Source organism: Pan troglodytes, chromosome 10 (genome assembly GCF_028858775.2).
Source record: "Pan troglodytes isolate AG18354 chromosome 10, NHGRI_mPanTro3-v2.0_pri, whole genome shotgun sequence".
NCBI classification, from domain to species: domain Eukaryota; kingdom Metazoa; phylum Chordata; class Mammalia; order Primates; family Hominidae; genus Pan; species Pan troglodytes.
Window position 1 is genome coordinate 33482577 of NC_072408.2, and position 21106 is coordinate 33503682.

The 21106-nt window shown below is 36.9% G+C and overlaps 1 protein-coding gene and 1 non-coding gene across 17 annotated transcripts in view; one reads left to right on the forward strand and one right to left on the reverse strand.

The window, feature by feature from the left end:
• The window catches only part of MON2 (MON2 homolog, regulator of endosome-to-Golgi trafficking), a 127340-nt gene that overhangs the window by 30986 nt on the left and 75248 nt on the right, over positions 1–21106 (reverse strand). For all 16 annotated transcript variants that reach the window (XR_010148004.1, XR_010148003.1, XM_001165785.7 and 13 more), the window contains 7 exons: positions 20173–20274; positions 18362–18472; positions 15230–15405; positions 12440–12602; positions 9096–9389; positions 6082–6280; positions 1157–1779 (listed from right to left, as the gene is read on the reverse strand). Coding sequence is in view for 14 of the 16 variants with exons in the window: in XM_001165785.7 (XP_001165785.3) it covers positions 1157–1779; positions 6082–6280; positions 9096–9389; positions 12440–12602; positions 15230–15405; positions 18362–18472; positions 20173–20274 (1668 nt within the window). In the remaining 2 variants the exon portion in view is untranslated. The remainder of the gene's footprint in view (positions 1–1156; positions 1780–6081; positions 6281–9095; positions 9390–12439; positions 12603–15229; positions 15406–18361; positions 18473–20172; positions 20275–21106) is intronic.
• LOC112205071 (U6 spliceosomal RNA) lies at positions 16618–16721 on the forward strand. Its single transcript, XR_002938936.1, has one exon. It is a non-coding gene; the product is annotated as a U6 spliceosomal RNA (small nuclear RNA).

Genomic DNA, 21106 nt, shown 5'->3' on the forward strand with positions numbered 1-21106 from the left:
AAACCTGAATCAAAAATCTGAATCAGAGTACCAGATTACGGGCATCTCAAAGGGCCTATGTCTTATTTTCTTTTCTGATAGGATAACTCTTCCATCCCCTGAAGTCTATAAGCAACTTATTTGCATGTCCAATGGACAGGGTGGGTAATTACTTTTCTTCCCCATTGAAAATAAAGATGGGTATTTTGAGTTCAATTGTAGAAAACTAATACCCCTACACTGAATATTTTTAAATGCCAGATTCTTTTTTCCTGCACAACGCAACTAGGGTTCAACAGTTCAAGAACTACTGCTCAGCTAAACTGCTTCCAGAGGTAATTAAGATGTATCATCGTACAGTAGAAATTCTTACTGTGAAAATTTTTATCATTCCAGTTGGGTAAGATGCAGTTAATCAGAAATCTAATTTACACTACACAAATGGTTACTGATAACATGTGTGATCAGAATCTAGATCTACTCCAATCTTATTAGAATGTTTTTACTTTGTTGGAATGGCTGGCTACTCAGTTGGCATTTTTTTGCTTAGCATTTTGATGACTGTGAATTGTGCTATCAATTTTTCTTGCTAGTCTAAAAAACACTTTGAATTTGATCTAGCCTTGCTTGCTAATCTGAATTTGCTCCATAATTTTAGATCTGTTTATCTGAATAGTATTTTTTTTGCAATAACAAAATACACACAGTAAAAATAAATCTCTTTAAAAACCATGAGGAAAAATACTTTTTATAAATTTCTTTTTTTTAATATAGGCTTTCAATAATTTCAGAACTAAATTTAAGCACAGATTAAAAAAAATAATCCCACTGCTTATTAATTTTCTAATTATAAAAGTACTTTACTAAAACTTTTATTCCAAATATTATATCCTCTTGTGAAGACTTGCGTGGACAAACCAAAAATCCTGGTGAAGTGAAACATTAGGATGCAGGCAGCTTCTTTAAGATTCAAAACATACATGAATTACCTTTCAAAATGCAAGAGAAATCCACAAGTTTTCAAAATACCTAGATCTTGACAATCCTCAGTTAATCCCAAAGTATACATATAAAACAATCTTGATGATCTAAAATTTATCCCCGCAAATATATAGCAAAATAAAAAAAATTTCAGAGAACTATATGCATTATTACTTAGCCACTAAAATTATATTACCTTTTGGAGAACATCTAAAGCTGTAAGTACAGCTTCCTGTAAACTTGTCAAAACTGCTTCGGTATAAGATGGAAGAATAAAAGGGGATGCATCTGAACTTATTGGGACTGAAATAGCACTGTGCAATATGACTCCCAACTTTTGCAAGTCATCCATATTGAAACCAGTTTTTATGTGTTGGTAGAGAGCTGGAAATATCTGAATTAAAGCTGTAAGAAAAGGCTGGCTAGGAATAAAAGTTAGTTTATCAAAAGTAATAGGAGGCTTAGTACTTTCAGATCCAATTCTATACCAGGTATTCCACGCAGCCCACCATAGATTCAAATCTTCAAGCTCATCAGTAACAATGGGTGGCTCAGAGCTACTATATCTTCCAAGTTTTTCTCCAATGGAATCTGTTCTTACAAATGGCCTGCTCATGCCTGATATGGGCCCTATAAGAACAGGCACAGGTACATTAACTACAGGTGGTGTCTCAGGCTTATCTGAGTCTCTGACAGGGGACACAATCTGTAAAATTTCCTGGAAGCTTTTCAGAGCAGCCAGAGATACTTCATTGTTTTTGCTGAGTGCTGCTGACTGTATATGGTCAAGAAGAACATCCCAAGCTCTTGAAAAATCTCCTATATTAGGAAGAGAAAAAAAACTATTATCATAAAAGTGATCAAATTTTCTCTTCATATTAGACACTTGAAAGCATATTTGCTTAATTTTTCTGCTTAAAATCCTACAGAACTGGAAAATATATGACTAGGTACTAAGGTACTAACAATGGGAATTAAAATTATCACAACCTAGAAATTCAGTAAAAAAATTTTTCAGATATAGGAACAAAGGGCACCAAGAGGAGGATGATGGATATATCAAATAATGTTTCAATCTTAAAAACAAAACTCAGGTAGGTGACGGGTGCACTAAAATCTCAGACTTCACCACTATACAATTCATCCATGTAACCAATAACCACTTGTACCCCAAAAGCCACTGAAATAAAAAAAAATTAAAAACCCCAAAATATGTATGTACTTATACATATTTATACCATTTCCCAGAACTTCTGCCAAAGGATAACAGAAAATTAAATCAATGAGGTTGAAACAAAAGCATTTCAGTAACATCTTCAGTCTATCCATCTACCTTTATTAATGATTAAGTTAAGTAAGAAGTTCTCGTTCTTAACCAGAGAATCATTGGAAAAGTCGTAACTTAGGACAGTATAATACGTGTTTTTTTATTGGCCTAAATATTTAAGATAAACTATGTCACATTCATAAATCTTAACTTTATACTTTAGTTTTCATATTTAAATTATGTTAGAGCTGCAGAATTTTTTTCTTTTTTTTTTTTAAGAGATGGTATCACACTCTGTTACCCAGGCTAGAGTGTCATGTGGTATGATCATGGCTCACTGAGCTCAAGTGATTCTCCCACCTCAGCCTCCCAAGTGTGGCTGGGATCACAGGCACATGCCACCATGCCTGGCTAATTTATTTTTAAATTATTTTTTGTAGTGATGGGATCTTGCTATGTTGTCCAGTCTGGTCTTGAACTCCTGGGCTCAAGTGATCCTCCTACCTCAGCTTCCTGAGTAGCTGGGACTACAGATGCACACCACCACACTTGGCTAATTTTTGTATTTTTTGTAGAGATAGGGTTTCACCATGTTGCCCATGCTGGGCTCAAGCAATCCTCCTGCCTCAGTCTTCCAAAGGGCTGGGATTACAGCCATGAGCCACCATGTCCAGCCAGATGTTTTCCCTACAGCAAACAAGCCTACTGGCTTTGTTAATAACATGGATTATTATCCACATACCTACATTAAAATGATGTAAAAAATTAGGAAAGGTGATATTTTCCAAAGCAGTACAACGTAAGTAGGCTATGAAACATGTAAAATAAATAATCAAGGTTTAAGGACTTTCATTTTGGAAAGCTGATAAATGACCAGATTTTTTTAAAAAAGGGATAAACCCCAAATTCCTGGGAAAGCAGTCGGTTAATAGAAAAGCTTGAAGTAGGTCTGGTATAAAACAATAGGTACTATCTGCCTACTCTGGACAAATTGTAACACCTGCCTAGTTATATACATCTTTCCCCTCCATATTCTTTTTATTAAAAATTGAGGGCTGGGCCCAGTGCCTCACATCTGTAATCCCTGCACTTTGGAAGGCCAAGCGGGTGGATCACCAGAGGTCAGCAGTTCGAGACCAGCCTGGCCAACATGATGAAACCCTGTCTCTACTAAAAACACAAAAAATTAGCTGGGCATGGTGGTGGGCACCTGTAATCCCAGCTACTCAGAGGCCGAGGCAGGAGAATTGCTTGAACCTAGGAGGCAGAGGTTGCAGTGAGCCAAGATCACACCACTGCACTCCAGCCTGGGCAACAAGAGTGAAACTCCGAAACTCCATCTCAAAAAAAAAAAAAATTGAGGTATAATTTACATACAATAAAAACACAGAATTTTAAGTAAACTGTTTAAAAGAGTTTTGACAAATTACATTTTAAAATGTCAAACAATTAAAACACTTCTACCTGTTGCCATCGAAGTTTAAAAGTCTCATGAATCCCTATATTTGCCAATCAGAATGGTGACCTAATATCAGATTTAGAATATCCCGTGCCATTTAGGGAGAAAAACTCCTGCAATTTCTCTATTAACATATTTTATGTCAGAGAAGGGGTCCCTTTAAAAGAGTAGATATAATTATATATTGCACGTGGTTATGTTAAAAATATAAAACTTATTCTAAAATAACAAATATCATTTCTTAAAGTTATAAAAAATTATCAAAGACATTAACTGTCTTATGTCTTCATTTAAAAAAAATCTAAATCTAGGCTGGGCGTGATGACTCACGCCTGTAATCCCAGCACTTTGGGAGGCTGAGGCAGGCAGATCACCTGAAGTCAGGAGTTTGAGACTAGCCTGACCAACATGAAGAAATCCCGTTTCTACTAAAAATAGAAAATTAGCCGGGCATGGTGGCGCATGCCTGTCTGTAATCCCTGCTACTCAGGAGGCTGAGGCAGGAGAATCGCTTGAACCTGGGAGGCGGAGGTTGGGGTAGGCCAAGATCGTGCCATTGCACTCCAGCCTGGGCAACAAGAACGAGACTCCATCTCGAAAAAAAAAAAAAAATATATATATATATATATATATATATATATATATATATATATAAATCTATTCGTTCTCAGCTTTTAAGAGAAATATCACGAAGGTACTAAAAATGATGCTCATTTTGTCAAAACTTAGCAAATGTACAGTGAAAATTTGTGCATTTCACTGTACGTAAATTTTATATGAAAAAAATCCCAATATTTAAAAATACATATACCAAGCCCTAACATGCAAAATGGATCAGACACCACAAATAGTTTTTGGAAAAAAGGAGAAAAAAGTGCACATAAAGAACAATATACAAAAATGCTTATGGAATGAGTAAATATGCTTGTGCTTTAACACAAATTAGTTTAAAAAATGCCAAACACGAAATAATAAAATAAATAATATGTACAACATGCTCATAACTATGTACAAAAGTATCTCTGTTCACCTTTTTCTACCACCACCAGCATTACCACCAGAATTGAAAGTAGTATAATCGGCAACCGGGTTTCTCAGTCTTAGTACCATTGACATTTCTGGTTGTATAATTCTTTGTTATAGGAGGCTGCATTGTAAGATGTGTAGCATCAACCCTTGCCTCTACCCTCCCCAGATAGCAGTAATGCTCAACCTTCCCCAGTTATGACAACTAAAAATGTCTCCAAAATTGCCAAATGTCTTATGGGAGTATAATAGGCCCTGTTTGCGAACCCCTGATATACACAACCAACAGCTTCCTAACCAGTCCAACAACATCCTGTCATCCTTCCTTGTTGCCATTCCATTCTACATACACACTAAGATATGCACTTTGTGATCTTTTTGAAGTGCATATTTGATCATGTCAAATCATGAATTAAAATCTATCAGTAGTTTTTTTCATTGCTCTTAGGATGAAATCCTTTTTTTTTTTTTCGAGACAGGGTCTCACTCTGTCACGCAGGCTTGAGTGCAGTGGCACGATCTTGGCTAACTGCAGCAACCTCCACATCCCAGGCTCAAGCAAGCCTTGCACCTCAGCCTTCCAAGTAGCTGGGATTGCAGGTGTGCACCACCACATTTGGATGATTTTTTATTTTAAAAAAATTTTTGTAGAGATGAGATCTCATTATATTTCTCAGGCTGGTTTCAAACTCCTGGGCTCAAGCTATCCTGTTGCCTCAGCCTTCCGAAGTGTTGAGATTATAGGCATGAGCCACCATGCCCAGCCTCCTAACTTTCTCCTAACACATTCTACATGATCTGGATGATCTGGCCTTTCACTACCTCTCAATCTCTTTGATAATCAAACTCTTTCTTATTCTCCTCATTCTAGACCTTTAAACATGCTAGGCTCCACCATCTCTTTTCCTCAATCTTCTCCTGTCTCTTTTACATTCTCTCATTGACTATAAGGCTCTCCACACTTCGTCTTACTCTTGCCTGATGAACTCCTACTTACCCTACAGATCTCAGGAAAACTATTGCTTTCTCAGGAAAGTCCATCTCAGGAATTCACTGGCCAGGTCAAATACCTACTGAAGCTCACAATGTACCACTCCTTGTAACACGTCATTGTAGAAATTTCGCCTTTATTTATGTAATTATGGGTACTTCCTCATGCCCACGATAGCAAGAATGACATGTATTTTGCCTTTCATTGTATCCTCTAGAGGCTAGCCCATAGTAGGTACAAACGAATGAAAACACACATGCTTACACACACACCACACATAAAGACTAAGTTAAGACAGACTCTAAAAGAATCGTCTGTGTTTTCCAAATTTCTTTTAATATTAATTACTTGTATAATCAGAAAAAAATGTACGTATACCTAAAGGCTGCAGCAAATATCTTCTAGTGTTGAAGATCCTTGCTACTCCAGCCAATGTTAACACCCACGTCTCAGCCCATTGCTTCTCGGCGGTGTCCCTTGAATGATGAATGAGAATATTGCCACCTCCAGACTCAATCTTTTCTTTGTCTGCAGTGGTAGAGGACTCTCGAACTCTGTCCAGTAGATGAAAGAGTACCTAAATATTTATTAAAATGTCATTTAAAATGCATTGATAATATAGCTTAAGTAATAGCATAGGAGCAACAGCATAAGAATCTACAAATTGTTACAAAAAATATACTTGACAGTCTTATCAATCCCTATATATTGGAGGAAACTGACCAATAGAGTAATTATACATTCTTTTTTTTTTTTTTTTTTTAGATGGAGTCTCACTCTATCATCCAGGCTGGAGTGCAATGGCACAATCTCGCCTCACTGCAACCCCTGCCTCCCAGGTTCAAGTGATTCTCCTGCCTCAGACTCCTGAGTAGCTGGGATTACAGGTGTCCGTCACCACACCAGCTAATTTTTGTATTTTTAGTAGAGATGGGGTTTCATCATGTTGGCCAGGCTGGTCTCGAACTTCTGACCTGAGGTGAACTGCCCGCCTCGACCTCCCAAAGTGTTGGGATTACAGGCGTGGGCCACTGTGCCTGGCCATAATTATACATTCTTAAGTTTATCATGGAATATAAAAAAATAAGGTTGGGCACAATGGCTCACATCTGTAATCCTGGCACTTTGGGAAGCCAAGGTGGGCAGATTGCTTGAGCCCAGGAGTTCAAGACCAGCCTGGGCAACATGGTGAAACCCAGTCCCTACAAAAAAAAAACCCCAAAATTAGCTAAATGTGGTGGTATACATCTGTAGTCCCAGCTACTTGGGAGGCTGAGGTGGGAGGATCACCTGAGCCCCCGGGAGAGGTTGAGGCTGCAGTGAGCTGTGATCATGCCACTGCATGCCATCCTGGGCAACAGAGTGAGATCCTGTCTCAAAAAAAAAAATTAAATTAAATTAACTGGATAAAATATAAGACTTGTTGAGGCATCAATGGAGAATTTATGGGTTAATGTATAAGAAAAGAACAAAGCTGGCCAGGCGCGGTGGCTCACGCCTGTAATCCCAGCACTTTGGGAGGCCGAGGTGGGCGGATCACGAGGTCAGGAGATCGAGACCATCCTGGCTAACACAGTGAAACCCTGTCTCTACTAAAAACACACAAAAAATTAGCCGGGCGTGGTGGCGGGCGCGTGCAGACCCAGCTACTCGGGAGGCTGAGGCAGGAGAATGGTGTGAATCTGGAAGGCGGAGCTTGCAGTGAGCAGAGATCACGACAAAACAAAAACACACACACACAAAGGTAAGGAGAGGGGTCCAGGACAAAAGTAGAATTACTGGAGATGGCTCACACCTGTAATCCCTGTGCTTTGGAAGGCCATAAAGTGGGGAGGATTGCTTGAAGCCTAGAGTTTGAGAACAGCCGGGGCAATATGGTGAGACTATCTCTACAAAAAAAATTTTAAAAATTAGCTGGGCTTGGTAGTGTGAGCCTACAGTCCTAGCTACTCAAGAGGCTGAGGTGGGAGGATCTCTTGAGCCTGGCAGGTCAAGGCTGTAGTGTGCTACGATCAGGCCGCTGCACTCAAGCCTGGGTGACAGAGCAAGACCCTATCTTTCACTCACAAAAAAAGACCAACTGTAGCCTATGAATAATTTCTGTGTTTCTCAAAGTGTGGTCTCTGAACTAACCAGCAGCATCAAGCTTCACCCAGGAACTTGATAGAAATTCAAATTCTCAGGACTCACTCCAGGCCAAAATAATCAGAAACTCAAGTTCAGGGAGGGCTGACAATAGTGGCTCAAAAATCTGTGCTTTAACAAGTCTTTAAGGTGATTCTGTTATACTCTAATGTTTAAGAGATTGAAGTAGAATAGTCTGGAAATCAATTACAGAAAATAAGACAATGCAAGGTGTGTGAGAAAAAAATCATTAAGAATTAGGCAGCAAGAAGATAAAAAATGAAGTTGCTTGAAAGGAAAATTAGAATCAGAAAAGTATTAGATTAAAAACAAACTGTATGGGAGAATTAAGCATGTTTGTGATCTGAGGAGGAACTATGGGATGGAATTGAAATAGAAGACAGAAGGAAAGAGGGCTTTTACTATAATAGATATGGGGTTTCACCATATTGGCCAGGTTGGTCTTGAACCCCTGACCTCAGGTGATCCTGCTGCCTCAGCCTCCTAAAGTACTGGGATTACAGGTATCAGTCACCATGCCCAGCCCATTAATTTTTTAAGAAGACATTTTGGGGTCTATTAATTTGAAAAACTCACAAAAGCAAGTGAAAGGATTATAAACAGAATTTTATTATAATGGAACAGATGGAACAAAAAAGATGAGACTTTTAGCAAAGAGGGAATGATCACTAATAAACTGCTGATTTTATTAGAAAGTTTCAAAAGAAAAAATGAAATTGTAATTTAATGAATAAACATTACATGTACAATATACCATTTGGAGGTTACTTTTGTTTGGTGAGTCTACAAATAAACTTCATTGCTATTGATATTCATCTGTTAATAAAATTCTCTTTTGATTATATTTAAATTACATATCTATAAGCAGACCTCAAAAGTAAAACAAACAAAAACCCCAAAAGCTTTCTACTCTATGGTAAGGGATTGATTACCCTTTGTTGTTTAGTAACTCCTGGTTTTTACTATTTGGGAAAACTGGGGGAAAAAAGGAGACAGAAAGGCAAAGGCAGAAATCACGAGAGATATAATAATAAGAGATGAGGACAGAAACAGAGATAAGGCTGTTAATATTTAATTTGCTCTTTATGAGGTACAATTTACAATATGACACAGTTATTTCCTGTTTTGTCAAATACACAAATGCATGGAAATTCTTTAAAAATTAAAAGAAATAAGTTTAACTGAAAAAGTATTAATATATAAGCATGACTCATTAAAAGCTGATAGTCCAATCTATTGTACAATACCTTCCAGATAACAGTGTGCCAGGTTGAATGCTGTAATAAAGTTCCATGCGCACCAATTGTAGAAAACAGAGTTTGCCCTGCACTCTTCCTGACAGCAGGACGGGGATCCACACATAGTTCACCCAATTTTGCATAAAGACATAACCACAAGCAATCAAATGGCGGTGCAGGGTGGAATGGCCGATTTAAAACAACTCCTTTCTCTTCTGCCTGCTTTTGCTGTGCTGCCTCTTCCTTATTTAGTTCTTTTTCAATGGTTTCCCCTCTTTGGAAAAAATAATCTGAAATATTCCACTAAAAAGCAAAGTAGAAAAATATTAGTTCATTCAAGGTTTTGTTTTAAACACATAAATATGCAACATGTGGCTGTTTTACCTTTCAGAGTAAAACTTTAAAAACATTACTTCAAAAATCTCTTTCCTAGTAGAACAGATTCAATGAAAACATCTCTTCCTCTGTCAGTGTCTCTACATTATTTCAGGAGAAAGTGGGGAAACAATCTTGAGCTAACTTTTTTTTTTTTTACTTTTTTATTATAAAAAATGTCAAGAACATACAAAAAACCAAGAATAGTATAAGGAACTTGAACATATTGATATATCTACCACCTAAAGATAACAACTGTTAACTATAAAAAAAAAAACTATAATATCATTACCACCCTAACAATGTTAACAATTCCTTAATATTGTTTAATAAGTTTGTAATTTCATACAAGAGCAATTACTGTTTCCAAACATATCTTATATTAATGATAATTATGCCAATGGTTAAAATGTAGAGAATCCAGTACTGTGAACATAAATGTAAAATAAAGGAGGTGCTATCCAGCAGTAATTTAAGTAATGTTGCACTAGCCACCCACTTGCAATCATATATGCAACATGCTTACATTTTTTCCCATGTAAAAATGGGAAAAATAATAGTAATAGTAAAATACAGTTGTCCCTCGGTATCCGTGGGGGATTGGTTTCAGGACCTCCCACCCCATACCCAAATCCACAAATCCTCAAGTCCGTTATATAAAATGGTGTAGTATTTGAATATAATCTACACACATCCTCCTGTATACTTTCAATAATACTAGGTAACTTTTAATACCTAACATAAGGTAAATGCTATGTAACTAGTTATACTGTATTTAGGTAATATTGACAAGAAAGCCTGTACATGTTCAGTACAGACACAACTATCTTGTTTTAAAAAAAAATTTTCTATTTATAGTTGGTTGAATCTACAGATGCAGAAGCCACAAATATTAAGAGCTGAACGTAGGAAGAGATGAATGTAGTAACTTATCTAGCTTGTGAGGAAAATTTAAAGTTCAAATTTATAAAACTTCTGAGTTTTAATATACATTTAAAAGATTCTAAATAATTGCCTTTAAATATATGTTGAAAACAATTCTGTGCATGTTTATTTCATGTAATGTTAACAATTCTCTAAGATTTCATTACAGCGATGCCTTGTTTTATTGCACTTCTCTTTGTTGTGCTTCACAGATAATTGCAATTTTTATAAATTGCAATTTATAAAGGTTTGTGGCAACCCTGCATTGAACAAGTCTGTTGGTACCGTTTTTTTCCAGCAGCATGTGATCACTATGTGTCTCTGTGCCACATTTTAGTAATACTTGTAATATTTCAAACTTTTTAATTATTACTATGTCTGTTATGGTGATCTATGATCCGTGATCTTTGATGTGACTATTGTAACTATTTTGGGGTGCATGAGCCGCACCTATGTAAGATGGCAAACTTAATGTGAGTTTTCTGACTGTTTCATCGTCAGGTTGTTTCCTCATCTTTTTACTTCTTCTCAGGCCTCCCTATTTCTTGAGATACAACAACAGTGAAATTAGGCCAATTAATAACCCTACAATGACCTGTAAGTGTTCAAGTAAAAGGAAGAGTCGCATTTGTCTCACTTTCAATCAAAAGCTAGAAATAATTAAGCTTAGTGAGGAAGGCATGTCGAAAATCAAGACAGGCCAAAAGCTGGGCCTCTTGTGCCAGTGAGCCAAGTTGTGAATGCACAGGATAAGTTCTTGAAGGAAACGAAAAGTGCTACTCCAAAGAACAAACAAACGATAAGAAAGTACATCATGGCGGGCACCTGTAATTCCAGCTACATGGGAGGCTGAGGCAGGAGAATCGCTTGAACCCAGGAGGCAGAGGTTGCAGTGAGCCAAGATCATGCCACTGCACTTCAGCTTGGGTAACAAGAGCAAGACTCCGTCTCAGAAAAAAAAAAAAAAAAGAAAGAAAGAAAGAAGAAAGTACACCAGCCTTATTGATGATATCAAGAAACTTTCAGCTGTCTGGATAGAAGGTCAAACCAGCTACAAGATTCCCTTAAGCCAACGCCTAATCTAGAGAAAGGCCCTAATTCTCCTCAATTCTATAAAAGCTGAGCAAGGTGAGGAAGCTGCAGAAGAAAAGTCTGAAGCTAGCAGGGGCTAGTTCATGAGGTTTAAGAAAAGATGTTATCACCATAACCTACAAGTACAAGGTGAAGCAGCAAGTGCTGATGTAGAAGCTGTAGCAAGTTATCCAGATCTAGCTAAGATCACCGATGAAGGTGGCTACACTGACCAACAGATTTTCAATGTAGACAAAACAGCCTTTTTATTATTATCATTTTTTTTTTTACAGAGACAAGGTCTGGGTCTGTCGCCAAGGCTGGAGTGCAGTGCTGTGATCATAGCTCACTGCAGCCTCCAATTCCTGGGCTCAAGCAATCCTCCCATCCCAGCCTCCCATGTAGCTGAGACTACAGGTGTGCACCACCATACACAGCTAATTTTTAGTAGAGATGGGAGTCTCATTTTATTGCCCAGGCTGGTCTCAAGCTCCTGGCCTCAGCAATCCTCCCACCTCAGCCTCCCAAAGTGCTGGGATTACAGGCATCAGCTACCATGCCCAGCCTGAAACAGTCTTGTACTTGAAGATGTCATGTAGGACTTTCATGGCTAAAGATAAAAAGTCAATGCTTGGCTTCAAGGTTTCAAAGTACAAGCTGATTTTCTTGTCAGGGGCTAATGTAATTGGTTCACATAAAAGTCAACTGAAGATTTCCCTTGTATACACTATTGTTTACTAAACCCTTTCATGACAAACCCTGTAAAACCCAAACTTCAGCTCAATGTATGAAAATTATTTCAAACATTTTGTTATTAATATTTAAGTGATGTTATTTAATCCTTCACCCGGATGTAAGTTTGAAATTTAAAAGCCATATAAACAATTTGCAAAGAGCTAAAAGTATATTTGCTTAGCATTCACTCCCAACTGAATAACAATGATTTCTAAATTATATTATATTCTAAGGACAATGATACTTACCAATAAACCTATTGAAGTTAAACTAATATTGAGTTCTTGGTTATGGAGGCCAAAGCTACCTGCAACATCTACAACTATTTGCAGGCAAGTACAAGGCATTGTTGGTAGAAAATCTGTCACAACCAACTGAAGACACTGGAATGCAGTTCGTATCAAGGATTCTCTGAAAACAAAAGAAATGTATACAGATGCACTTATTTTATTTATTTATTTATTTTTGAGACAGGGTCTCACTCTGTCACTCAGGTTGGAGTGCAGTGGTGCGATCATGCCTCACTCTCAACCTCCCCGGATCATGTGATCCTCCCACCTCAGCTTCCCCAGTAGCTGGGACTACAGGTGCACACCCCCATGCCTTTTTTTTTTTTTTTTTTTTTTTTTTTTTTTTTTTTTTGTGGAGATAGGGTCCCACTATGTTGCCTTGGCTGGTCTCAATTTCCTGGGCTCAAGCGATCCTCCTGCCTTAGCCTCCCAAAGTGCTACGATTACAGGCATGAGCTACCACACCCAGCCTTACTTATGCATTTAAAAGAAATGTGTAAAAATACATATCTTACAATAATTTGAAGTAAAATTTTATTTTAGAATTTAAACAAGAAACTCTTTCCTAATATTGATCATAAAGTATTTTAACATTTACATAAATGTAAAAAAGACATGCTTACTTAAACAAATTAACAAAAACAAAGAAAGAAGCTTACAGGCAATAAGAAATAAAAACAAATTTAAAAATAAAGTATTAACATCACATTACTTCTATTTGTATTTCATACCAACTAACCAAAGAAAACTTAGACAATAAATGAGAATGGGAAGTTTGCTACAGTTATTTTTCTCCTCACTGTATCCCTGATATCTAGTACAGTGTCCAGTACATGTAAATACACACAATTTACTGAAAAAGAGCTCCTCATTCTTTTATATCCGTACTATATCTTATTTAAATCTCCAAAGAAATATAAAACCCCACATCCAGTCAGTGAGGAAAAGAGTAAATTTTGAATTTCAAATAAAGATAATAAGAAGTATTTAGTTTTGGAGAAAAATCCTGGTGGTAAAAAATAACAATGAAAATGATAAGTATAATTGCTAATACTCTGAGTGCTTAGTATGTCACATACTTTCTAAGTGTTTTACACTCATTAATTCATTATACCCTTACTACAATGCCCTATTTAATACACCACATTATAGGTTGGGAGAAGACACTTAAGCTTGATCTAAGCTGATCTCTTCAATTTAAGCATCTCAATATTTTGTAGTAAAGAATTTTATTACTATAAATATTTAAGAAAAATTAACTTTCCATAATATTCTCAAGCATCTTGGTCGTCTACAACTTCTGAACTAGTCATCAAAACAAAAGTGTGTTACTGCAGAATTACAGAAAAATCTATCCAATGTCTGTCTGCTTAATCTCTCCACTGCAATCTCCTACCCCAAAAGTTAAACAAGTCCATATGTCCCCTCCAAATTTGCTCTTCCTTGTGTATTCCCTATTTAGTTAATGATACTACCATCCCCCACTAAACTGCCTAAGTCAGAAATCTAGAAGTCACTCCTGATCGCTATTTTCCCCTATGCCTCGCTACAGCCAATCCGTTAAGTAGCTCAAATCCATCTCTTATTTCTAGTGAGCACTTGTAGCCATTCTCATTTCCCACCTTCCCTTCCATGCTGCTGTCACAGTGATATCTATAAAATTCATATGTGATTACGTCATTCCTCTGCTTAAAATCCCAAAATGTCTCCCACATGAATTTTGGATAAATTCAAATCATTTATATAACCATATAAGATCTCCTTCATAATTTTGCCTCTGTCCTCCTCCTGCTGAAGGTTTCTTATTTTGTGGCATAACAAACTACAGTCATGTATTTCTTACTGATGAGGATATGATCTGAGAAATGTGTCATTAGGCGATTCTGTTGCTGTATGAACATCACAGAGTTTACTGACACAAACCTAGATGATATAACCTACTACACACCGGGGCTATATGGTATATTATTGCTCCTGGGCTACAAACCTGTACAGCTTGCTACTGTCCTGAATACTGTAAGCAATTGTAACATAATATAAGTATTTATGTACCGAAACATATCTAAACATAGAAAAGGTACAGTAAAAACAGAGTATTAAAATCTTATGGGACCTCCATCATATATGTGGTCTGTTGTTGACTGAAACGTTAGGCAGCGTATAACTATACTTTCTCACTAGGATTCTATGTCTAGGGCAGGAGCTATTTACCTGTGTAATCAGAATAACTACCATGTATAGTATTTGAAATACACTATGCACAGAATAAATGTTTAATAAATTAAAAAGTAATGAAAAAGTTACTTTAAAGCAATTTCTGACTGCCTAATATATACAGGGAGGTCAAGCCCTAAATGCTAATTCACATCTTATCAAATAATTTGTTTTAACAAAACACAACAGCCCAATCTTTGGATGTGTTATAAAATTTGTAAGATTGTTTCAAGTATCTTATAAGTAAGAATCATGTATTCTTGCATGAATGTTAAACAAAGAGCAATTTTTCCATCTTTCCAAACCAAAGGTGATCCCTAAAAATTGCCTGTAGCCACTTAGAGGTAGAGTTAAGAAAAACTATTACAGATCTTAGCCTTAAGCAGGAAGCGCATACATGAAAAAAATAACCACTATTTCAAGATTTTAGGATGCAGTCCTTCTCTACCTCTATCACTTTTTTGATGTTAATTTTATTTTATTTATATTTTATTTTTCATACATATTTTTTCTCAAATAATTTTAAATACTTACCCTTGATCATTTCTGATTGCTCCCATGACTCCAAGCACTAATGGCCATCCAGGCCCAAGACTGTCTCCCTGACTCTGCAGAATCTGCAACACGCATTCTAACTGCTTGAGTCGAATATCTGGATGATTAATATTGGACATCTCCTTTAATGGGTTCAATAAAAGCAACTGCAGCCTCTGAAAAGGGGGCAAGAAACTAATTAGGAAGAGAAGTCCAAAAAGACAAGAAGGCTTTGCTGTTGCTTTTCAAGTTTAAATTCATCGCCATTCAGACTACTATGGGAAATAGATATTTTTATGTTTTATTTTTTTTTTTTGAAATGGAGTCTCGTCCTGTCACCCAGGAGGCAGGAGTGCAGTGGCGCAATCTTGGCTCACTGCAACCTCCGTCTCCTTGGTTCAAGTGATCCTCCTGCTTCAGTCTCCTGAGTAGCTGGGATTACAGGCATGTACCACCATGCCCGGCTAATCTTTGTATTTTTAGTAGAGATGGGGTTTCACCATGTTGGTCAGGCTGGTCTTGAACTCCTGACCTCAGGTGATCCACCCACCTTGGCCTCCCAAGGTGCTGGGATTACAGGTGTGAGCCACCATGCCCGTTTGGAATTTTTCTACCTAAATAAACATCAAATATCATTTATCTAACAGTAATTATTAAAGACAAATCTATATTTTTAAATAAGAGAAAAAATCAACTTTCAAGATGTTAGATTTTAGATAAATGGGTAGTTATCTTACTTTAAAGATACTAATTATAGATCCGATAAATAATAGAAATAAATTTCACTAAAGGAAATATATCTCTAGATATATTTGGAGAGAGGGAATCAATTCCCAATCTCTAAAATGACCTTTCATTTACTTTATTAATGTATATCATACGTATTTAAATGTAAAATTCTCAAGTGTGATGTAGTAATAGAAGCTATAATACTTATAAAAAATGAATAAATGTAGCAGATATTAACAAAGATGACATAAAACCACGAAATTTGTTGGCGACTTAAAAAAAGCGCTCTGTCTATCCCTTTCAGCATCTGAAAACCCTTCATTCTGAACTTTCTCTAGGGGATTCATTTATTTGGTTCATTCACTGAATAAACATTTCTAAGCTTTCACTATGCACTAAGTATTAAGCTGGACATTGAGGATATCAAAATAAATGGAAAAGGGTATTATTTTTTCAAAAAAAATTCAAATTGTTGCAGAAGAACATATGAAATCATTAAATGTAAGCTCTATAAGCTTTATAATATCTTTTCTGTCTTGTTCATCATCTTATTCCAGGTGGTGTATTCAATAATTATGTGTTAAATCAATTTCTAGAGTACAATTACAATACAATAAGATGATGAGGGCAATTGGAATGGTTATTAAATGCCTCATTCTGTGCTTGCTTCAGTAGCACATATACTGAAATTGAAATGATACAGAGATTAGCACAGCCCCCGGGCAAGGATGACATGCAAATTCATGATGTACTCCATATTTTTATTTAAAAAATTAAAAAATAAATAAATGCCTCATTCCTACTCAGTCATGAAACAATAAAACTTTGGTAGACTTTTTAAAAAGTGGGTACAAATAATAGAGAGTCAGGACAAAGAATTCATGACAAAAGTAAACTCTGGAAGTAAAAAATAATTTAAAATTATTTTAAAATAAAAAATCTATTTCATTGTGCTTGTTTCTTCTGCCATTTATTTTCTCCCCATGTAAGGGTAGTGAGAAAAAAAAAAAAAAAATCCAGGGACATGTGAAGACCAAAGCAAAAGAGGCTCCAAAACAACACTTTAGCACTGCATGAAGAGGAAAACTTATGAACGTGAGACCAATTCCAGGTAATTTAACTTAGGTTAGTGTCATCCACAAGATGTTTAAAATTTTTTATGAAGACAGCCCTAAAAATCTCTTACCTTATGTAAGAGATTCAGGGCCTACATATAAAATAGAATATTAAGTTAAAAACCCTACTCTTAGAATATGATCTACCTGATAAGAAAAAAATCACATATGGAGGAGGATAATTTTTTTTTTTTTTTAAAAGAACAGCAACTATTTAATTCCAGTTATAAATTATTGTTTTCCAGTTAGTCTGGGTAGGTGTGGCCGTTTATAGAATAGTTAGATTACATTAGTCTTTATTGCGTTGGTACAGTTGTCTATAGCTTGAGCATATAAAAACTCCTGAGCCCAGCAGAAAAGTTACTTTCCAATACTATTCTCCATCCTCCGTGCTTTGGAAGTTGCATTGTTTTCCGGTTTTTCGTACTCAAAGAACACTGTCAATTATGACAGCTCTGTGACCTCTGGTAATGAATTAGTGTATTAGTCACTCCTGAAACGTTCCTTAAAGTGCTGGAACTTAACAGTAGCACACCACATCCAGTACACAGCTGTACCATATTTCCATATTTTTCAAAGCTGAAAATCTTTTTTTTTTTTTCTTTTTTATTGATCATTCTTGGGTGTTTCTCCCAGAGGGGGATTTGGCAGGGTCACAGGACAATAGTGGAGGGAAGGTCAGCAGATAAACAAGTGAACAAAGTTCTCTGGTTTTCCTAGGCAGAGGACCCTGCGGCCTTCCGCAGTGTTTGTGTCCCTGGGTACTTGAGATTAAGGAGTGGTGATGACTCTTAACGAACATGCTGCCTTCAAGCATCTGTTTAACAAAGCACATCTTGCACCGCCCTTAATCCATTCAACCCTGAGTGGATACAGCACATGTTTCAGAGAGCACAGGGTTGGGGGTAAGGTCACAGATCAACAGGATCCCAAGGCAGAAGAATTTTTCTTAGTACAGAACAAAATGAAAAGTCTCCCATGTCTACCTCTTTCTACACAGACACAGCAACCATCCGATTTCTCAATCTTTTCCCCACCTTTCCCCCCTTTCTATTCCACAAAACCGCCATTGTCTTCATGGCCCGTTCTCAATGAGCTGTTGAGTACACCTCCCAGATGGGGTGGTGGCCGGGCAGAGGAGCTCCTCACTTCCCAGTAGGGGCGGCCGGGCAGAAGCGCCCCTCACCTCCCGGACGGGGCGGCTGGCCGGGCGGGGGGCTGACCCCCCCCACCGGAGGAGGATAATTTTATATTGAGTATTCTTTTTAAAAAGTAAGGTTTTTATTACCTGGTTTTGTGAGAGTGGAGGATCATGGTTAAATGTTAATCCTGCTTTAATAAGAGAAGTTAAAGCTTCTGCTCCCCATTCTCTCATTCGAGAGTTTGGATGCTGGCAGACCTGAAGGTATATAAAATTAAGTTTAATTTGTATACTTAAGCTATGAATCACACATCAATTTTACATTTTATATCAAATGTTCAATAAGGGTTGGAAGAAAAATTACACCCAAAATGTAAGTTAGCTTACCTTCTGAATAAGGGCAAGAGCAAGCAATAGAGAGACAGAAGAAAAAAGATGAAACTAAAACAATTCACAGAGAAGAAAGGATTTCATAACAGTAAATTATATATCAGGGTAAACAAAAGAAGCAAGCTAATACCAAGGTTCTTAATTAAGTTTACCCTCATTAATCAAATAATATGTCACAGAGTTGCCCTTTGATGAGACCATCCATTAATGAAGGCATCTGCACATAGCCTTTAATCATTCATAAAAGTAATTCCAATAAAATGGGGGGAAAGCTCATGTACATCTGTTTTTCTTATTTATTTTATTATTATTATTTTTGAGACACAGTCTCTCACTTTGTTACTCAGTCTGGAATGCAGTGGCACGATCACAGCTCACTGCAGCGTCAACTTCCTGGGTTCAAGCAATTCTCCCCATTCAGCCTCCCAAGTAGTTAGAACCACAAGCATATACCACCAAGCCCGGCTAATTTTTTAAATTTTTTGTAGAAATGGTGTCTTCCTATGTTGCCCAGGCTGGTCTTGAACTCCTGGGCTTAAGTAATCCTCCCACCTCAGACTCCCAAAGTGCTGGGATTATAGGTGTGAGCTACTGCAGCCAGCCTGTTTTTCTTACTAAGAATAATATCTTTCCTAGGTTTCTAAATAACACAAAAGAACTATGGTAACCTAAACCTAAACTGTACACAAACACACATACTGGCAGAAGCAGCTTGTTTTTAAGCAGGAACTATTTATTAAGAATTACCTCAACCTGAATGTAAGACAATGTAAATTCAGGTAAAATTCTCCAGCACTATCTATAGTTAGTGTTACCAAACAGGTTTTCCCCTTCGCAGAAAGCTATCTCATAATCAAGGCTAGGCGCAGTTGCTCACGCCTGTAATCCAAGCACTTTGGGAGACCAAGGCAGGTGGATCACCTGAGGTCAGGAGTTCCAAGACCAGCCTGGCTAATATGGTTAAACCCCGTCTCTACTACAAATACAAAAATAAGCCAGGTATGGTGGTATGTGCCTGTAATCCCAGCTACTCGGGAGGCTGAGGCAGGAGAATTGCCTGAACCTGAGAGGCGGCGGTTGCAGTGAGGCGAGACCTCACCACTGCACTCTAGCCTGGGTGACGGAGTTAGATTCCGTCTCAAAAAAGAGAGAGAGAGAGAAAAAAAAAGCTATCTCATGATGATAGCAAAGGCTATAAATGAGCAGTGTTTACTATTAACTCTATGCCCCAACTGCCTTGAAGTTTCAGAACTATCTGAAACTGAGGTGAGGTGGATCAAGAGACTGTATGATAAAAGAAAGGCATCTCAAGCTAACAGCTGACTTCACTGATACTTCTCACTTTAAAATGTCACCCATTTTCAGCCAATAAAAGCAACCAATTCCTTCATGAAATAAATTACAAAACAACTTTAGTCCTTGATAAAATGTACAAACATAAGTAAGTACACAGTCAGGAAAGGGGGAAAAAAAGTTAATGCTGATTTTTCAAATGGCTATTTAGAATCATTAGCTCAGTGTGCAAATGTTTATTAAAAAATTAAATATATTTAAGAAAGAGAATTTACCTCAAGAAGATGGCCAGTCAGAGGTCTCCACAGAATTTCTATTCGATGCATATTAACTAAACCAGTTTCTAACAATTTGGCAACAGCAAAAAGAGATGGTTCCTAGGGAGAAAATACATTGTATTTTGATAGTATAAGGAGAATTCTGAGTAATTAGACTATGAATAAAACTGAGAACACTCTGAAGAGCATGACTGAAATTAAAATTGAGTGGTTAGTATAAAGTTATATTTATAACAAAACCTCAGTTATCAAAGACAAGGCTTCCTGTCAACCTTAAGTATCCAAAATAGCTCCTAATTAGAAAATTTGGTTAGGAAGAGAATGCTTTAACAGTGGAGGGATGAAAATCCAAAAATTATACTAGACACATAGAATGGCTAGTCTTCCAACCAGAAGGAAAGAAGCATTCTTATCAGCAAAGTCTTAAAATGACCAGGTTTTATGTGTGAATGTCAAGAAGTAGGGAAAAAGAGACAACAGAGATAAAGGAAAAGGAAAATGAAATCAAGACTATAGCAGAGATCAGGGCTGTCAGTCCAGACACTAACAGAACAGCAGAGGACACGAAGACAAAACAGTTTTCTATAGTCCCTGACATATCAATAATCAGAAAGGGAACCAGGGTACATTATACATGGCTAAATTAGAGTACCTGGTCCATGTGTCACAAGAATGGTTTCAGAAAAGATCAAAGGGCAGTTATCTCTAATCCAATATTAATGAAAGTGATAAACATGTTTAAATGCAAATTCAGCTGACGAAAGCCATGAGTATTTTTGAGTGGATGGCTGTGGTATTTCAAACAGAGACATTGTCTTAGAAAAAAGACAAGACAACTGAATAAAAAAGCCAATTTAGGAGAATAATTTTTAAAGAGAAAGATTTTTTATGAGTCTATATTCTTAACATGTTTACAGTGCTAATAAAAATC